Raw genomic sequence first — 5,704 nt, 5'->3', positions numbered from 1 at the left:
AATGATGACACGGTTTTTTAATTGAAGGAAGGACAGAGACTGTCACGTCCCGAGACGAACAGGCCTCACCCAGGCAAACACCAGCCTTGTCCTCCTCGGCTGACCGTCCGCGACCTTCAGTGATTTCTGCAAGTTCTTCAGAACCACTCATGACCGTCCCCAAGGAGACCTGCTACCGCAGAGTAGGAGGCTGGCCCCGGGCACGGCCCGCCTGGCTCAGGGCACGGTCCACCTGGCTCACTGGACGTCATCGTCATCAAAGAGGTCTTCGAAATCTGCGCCAACAAACGGAACATGGGTGACTGGGGACATGAGGGAAAAAGCCGAGAAAATACTTGCAAAATGAATTTTATGGTCGTTCGAACTGGAGGAAACACTGAACTATCGAGCTAAAGGGCTTTGCCCAGGACAGAGTCTCGAGTGTATGCAGCCCGGGGCCCAGATACCGTCCACGGGGACAAGGCTGTCGGAATGCGCCTTTACTCTCGTTTCTCCTCAGATGACGAAGTTAAGAAAACGCAGGCAGGGCGAGCTTTGGCCCACCTGGGCAACCACCTGGCAGCCGTGACCGAGCACCGTGACACATCGTGCCCGCGCCTGTGAGCACACCACGGCCGGGGCCTGGGCCTGGTGACGCGGAGCGGAGGCCACGCAGCAGGGAGGCCCGTGCTGTCGGGCGCAAGCCCCAGCCACTGCCGCGAGGACTCGTGGGGGTGGGAGGGAGGCGGAGGGCGGCCTGAGCTGCGCGAGAACGACCCTGAGAGACAGTGTAAGCCCGTGACAACCTGAAGAAACGCCGCAAACACACAGCACGCCACCTGCCGGGCTGGGAGCTGGCGTTTGCACATGGGTGGCCCTGCGCAGGACGCACACCTTGGCACGATTTGCTCCCCACACCCTCTTGCTCAGAGAATTTAGAGGAATACTACTCAGTCCCCGAGGCTCAAATGTCACTTCCTGGTCCTGACAGGAGTTGGTGGCAGCCAGAAGTTGCCCCCAGGGAGCAGCCAGGCTCCCTGGGGAGACGGTGCCTGACCAGACAGCCTGGCTTCTCCTGTCAGGTAACAAGTGCCTGACAAGGAGCCAGGCAAAATGCCCTGGACTCAGGCTTCAGAGGGTCTTTGGTTGGCTGCAACGTCCTAGCAGCCACTTACCAGGGACAAGAGCTCTGTGTGGCAGGCACCTTGGGTCAAAGGTCGACGGAGAGCAGACGTCAACCCCCCAGAAAACCACCGTGTGCTCCTGCTGATGACCCGAGGCCATGATAAGACCTAACACGACTGCAGGAGCGATGCCTCCAGGGTCTGGAGGGGACCGAGACAACCACCCCCCAACGTGCGTGACGACTTCAGTTAGCCACTGTGAACCTGACAGAACCCCACACGGTTCTCGGTAACCAGCTCTAAAGTCTGAAACGCGAATGAGTCCTGGGTTCAGAGACAGGAGGGGCGAAGCGAGGGTGCGGCTGTCCCTCTGCAGAGGCAGTATGGGGACAGGGACCCAGTGGGCCGCCGGGAAGGAAAACCAGGCAGTATGCGGACCGGAACCCAGTGGGCCACCGGGAAGGAAAACCAGGCGGTATGCGGACCGGAACCCAGTGGGCCGCCGGGAAGGGAAGCCAGGCGGTATGCGGACCGGAACCCAGTGGGCCGCCGGGAAGAAAACCAGGCAGTATGCAGACAGGGACCCAGTGGGCCGCCGGGAAGGAAAGCCAGGCGGTATGCGGACCGGAACCCAGTGGGCCGCCGGAAAGGAAAGCCAGGCAGTATGCGGACAGGGACCCAGTGGGCCGCCGGGAAGGAAAACCAGCCATCGGGAGAGTGGGTCCCCGTGCCGTGTCTCCCGTCACAGAGACCCGGCCGTAGTTTCAGGTGTCCAAAAACATGTCTACTGCTCAAACGCAACACCTGGAATGTAAGCCTGGAAGCAATTTTATGCTATTTTTTCCTCCTGAGAAACAGGCCGACTGCCAGCGATGGCAGCCCAGGCCATCGTTCCACACAAGCTGCACTGTGTTCGCAGCACAGCACAGGGTCTGTCTTTCCTGTTCTACGATCCAAATCACCAACCAGTGCCACAAAGTCGCTGCACGGCATCGTCTGCGGAAGAAACCTTCAGATTAAAACTGGCACCCCTGCCCCAGCGTCCTTACCATTAAAAAAGTCTGCGTGAACGGCCTTTTCATTGGCTGCCAAGTCCATCAGGAGCCCCGTGCTGCCTCCCGCCTGCGGAAGGGAAGGAAGGTGGGGTCAGGGCGTCTTCCCAGAGAGCCGGGGGTCCACACAGGCCACACGGGAGGAAGGAGCAGGACAAGAAGTGCCCAGAAAGCAGTGGGTGGGGGTGTGGCAGACAAGGCAGCATCCCTAGGAATTACTCGGCCGGGGCCCTCCGCCCTACATCCCAGACCCCTCCCTGCCTTTTAAACAGAGTCCAGCCAGGGCCCCAACCACCACTGTCGAGCACCCCAGCAGAGGTCCAGGGGCCCTGCCGGAGGCAGCCACAGAAGCTGTGAACACACACGACACTGAGCCCGACGGCTTCTCTGCCCCCTGCCCCCCCCCAAACCTAAACCTGAACCGTCTCCCTTGGGAGCTGGGCCTTCCTGACCCTCCACCTGCGGCACTCGGCTACCCTGCTAAGCCTTTGCTGGGCCCCCTCCAAGGCCCGAGGACGCTTCTGTCACAGTGTCTGCAGTCAGCCTGTCACAGGCGACCCGCAGGGGCTCTGGGACTTGGCTTTGAGAGAGAGGGGGTGAGGCTGACCTCGGGGAACAGGCCTGACACTGGGTGCTGAGCCAGGCAGCGGTGACCAGCGCACGGAACGAACAGCAGACAAAGCCTCCCTGTCACCACGATGGGGTGATACAAAAGCGCAAGACCACGTCGCGCCCTCGTGTGACACAAGAGAGACCAGTGTCACGGTGCAAAACGCCACGCAGACGTGCGAGGTCACGTAAACGCCCGCCGCGCCCTCCGCCAGGGCCGCGGCACAGCCGCCCGCGCCCCCGGGGTGCGCCTGTCTGACAGCAGGCGCCCCGCCCCGGACTCCCTGCGGCGCCGGCCCCACGGTCGTCCCCGTCGCCGCGCCCCCGGGGTCCGACCTCGGGTTCAGGTCTGAGGCTCGTCGGGGAAGCGGAGCGCGGGCGGGCCACCGCCCCCCTTCCCCGCAGCCCGGCCCGCAGCCTCCCGCCGCACCTCGTCCAGGTCCACGTAGGGCCCGGCGCCCTCGGGGAACATCTCGTCCACCGCCGGCTTCATCTCCCCGCTGCGCGTCCCGCGTCCCCGGCGCACTTCCGGCCCGCTGGCCGCCTCTTCCGGCGCTGGCCCCGCCGGGGCAGGTCTACACGCCGGAGGAACGGCGACTCTATGGTTTCTCCCCTTCTCTGCCTGGCCGATCTAGATGCAGGAGGACCGCCGACTCTATGCTCCCCCTGGCCCGTCGGGCTGGACCCACAGGACTGGCCCTGGTCCCAGCTGAGGTGGACGGGTTTCCCGCCCGCCTGTTGAGGCTCAAAGGGAGCTGCTCAGTGACTTCTTGGTGGCCCCGGGCCACAGACGGCCCATCCCAAAAGGCCTGACACGAAGAGGTGCTGAAGAAATATCCACTAAAGGGAACAGTGGCCAGTGTGAGACGGCAGCCCACAGAACGGGAGAGAATATTTGCAAGTCGTGTATCTGGGGGGTTAACGCCCAGAACGCACCGGGAGCCAAAGGTCAACAACAGCCCGACTCAAAACAATGGGTGAAGGGCCGAAATAGAGGATACACGAAAGGCCAGCACGCCTGTGGGAAGATGCCCAGCCTCCCCGACCATCGGGAAAGGCGAGTGGAACCCCAGCGAGACGCCACGGCCGTCGGGACGGCTGCCATCGAAACCCCAGAAGACCACAGTGTGGGGGCGGGGGAGGTGGGGGGTTGGACCCCGTGCCCCGTTGGCGGGAAATGGGGCGGCCTGTGGAAGACAGTGTAGCGGGTCCTCAGCACCAGACAGCCCCGCCCCGCGGCCCCCCCCCCCACCCGGGTGTGCTGGGAGCATCTCCCTGTGATCGCCCGCTCGCTCATGTTCCGGGCAGCGTCACTCACCTGAGTGTCACTCACCTGACACGCAGGAGCCAGCAGCTCAGGCGTCCATCAACGTGGACTGTGGGTCCCCAGGCCGTCAGTGACCATGGCGGGATGGGCAAACGGTGGCCGCACATGATTCCCGCTCATGACGAGCAGCTCAGCGGTGGAGTTGAGGGGTGAAGGGGGTCGAGGAGGTGGGCAGGACGTGGAGGGGTCCCCCACAGGTCTGACCGCAAGGGGAAACGAGGGGAGCATAGAAGAGACCTGAGCCTGTTGTGTGCCGAGGTGAACGGGAGAGTCGCAGCCGAATCCGAGTCCTCAGCACAGGAGCGCGGTGCTCCGGGGAGCTGTGAGGTGGGAGGCCTAGGGGAGGGGGTCTGCTGGGGCAACTCGGGGGGGAGCTTGCTTTCTCTGAGAAAAGAGAGAAACTCGGCTGGGCCTGTTAAGACCCGTCAGTGCAACCTGTCTGTGTGCCGGGGCGGCTGCTGGACCTGCTGGCCCCTGAGGGGGACGTGGCTCTGGCCGGGGTACCAAGAAGTCCCAAAAGGTACCCAGGACTGCGGTCCACCTGAGCAGCCTACGGAGAGGCAACTGTGGCCACCGTTCTTTAATGCTTGCCCGAACTGGGGGAGTGAAAATCCAGGCGAAATGTAAATGTTCACGTGCGCACACACACACACACACACACACACCCGTGGAAATGCTGCTGTCAAGGGTGCCTTTTGTCTGGTATGTTTGGTCAAGACCTATTTGTCCCTGGTGGACACTTAGGGCCGATCCCCAGGTCCAGCCATGGTATGAATCAGGCACTTTTCAAAGTTGCAGTCAATGTGTAGAAACCAAATTCAAGCTCACTCGAGAGAGGGAAGGAGACAACGTGTTGGCTGTTCCCAAAGCCATGGGCTCAGCCAACCGTCTTCCTCCCGAGAGCACCCGCCAGCTGCCGCCGGGAGGTGCGGGGGACAGGGCAGGGCGCCTTGTGGAGGGCTGGGGCGAGCGGGGCGGCCACAGGAGCCACCACGGCCACCTCCCCCTTTCCAGGCCCCTCAGGGCCTGGCCGGGTCCCGGGAGAGTCCCCCCACTCAGTCCTTGAGAGAACTGTCACACAGTTCCCGGCCACCTGAGATGGCCCGAGCCTCTCTGAGCAGCAGGAATCGCCTTGTTTACCTTCAGCGACAGCCGGCCGAGCCCCTCGGCCTGCAGCGGGGTGACATCCAAGCCCATCGCCCGTTTCCTCCCAAATGCGACATGCGACCCCCGAGTTTCCCTAGGCTGCACGTGCTTCTCACTGTGCATAGCCGTTTCCGTAGCTAGAAGCTCGTCCGAGCACCGGCATCCGCAGTGAAATAGACGGTCCTTTCTCTGATCTGATTTTGCTGGTGAAGCTGATTGCAGCCCACTGGACCGGTCTGTCTCACCTGACGGAGTGTGGCCTGCAGGGCCAGCCTGCTCGCCGCCTGCAGGGCTCGCCGCCTGCAAGGCCGCTGCCCCCATGTGAACGGACTGTAAGGCCGCTGCCCCCATGTGAACGGACGGTCCCCCTGACACCGTCCCTGCCGCCTGCCCTCAGATCGCACAGGTGGTGGGACAGCCCGCCTCCCGCACACCGAGCACCCCTGGCGCCTGGCGCGTCCTCACAG

The 5,704-nt window shown here is 63.2% G+C and overlaps 1 protein-coding gene across 1 annotated transcript; it reads right to left on the bottom strand.

The window, feature by feature from the left end:
• On the bottom strand, positions 1-3,336 carry COPS9 (COP9 signalosome subunit 9). The gene is made up of 3 exons (XM_036237397.1): positions 3,195-3,336; positions 2,153-2,225; positions 1-275 (listed from the first exon to the last, which is right to left on the bottom strand). Exons 1-3 carry the CDS (start codon positions 3,255-3,257, stop codon positions 238-240), a joined length of 174 nt encoding a protein of 57 aa, XP_036093290.1. The 5' UTR covers positions 3,258-3,336; the 3' UTR covers positions 1-237.
• Between the last annotated feature and the right edge of the window lie 2,368 nt (positions 3,337-5,704).

Source organism: Rousettus aegyptiacus, unplaced genomic scaffold (assembly GCF_014176215.1).
Source record: "Rousettus aegyptiacus isolate mRouAeg1 unplaced genomic scaffold, mRouAeg1.p scaffold_m13_p_2, whole genome shotgun sequence".
In the NCBI taxonomy this organism is placed as follows: domain Eukaryota; kingdom Metazoa; phylum Chordata; class Mammalia; order Chiroptera; family Pteropodidae; genus Rousettus; species Rousettus aegyptiacus.
Note: the sequence above shows the minus strand (reverse complement) of the source record. Positions and strands in the feature narration are given on the sequence as shown.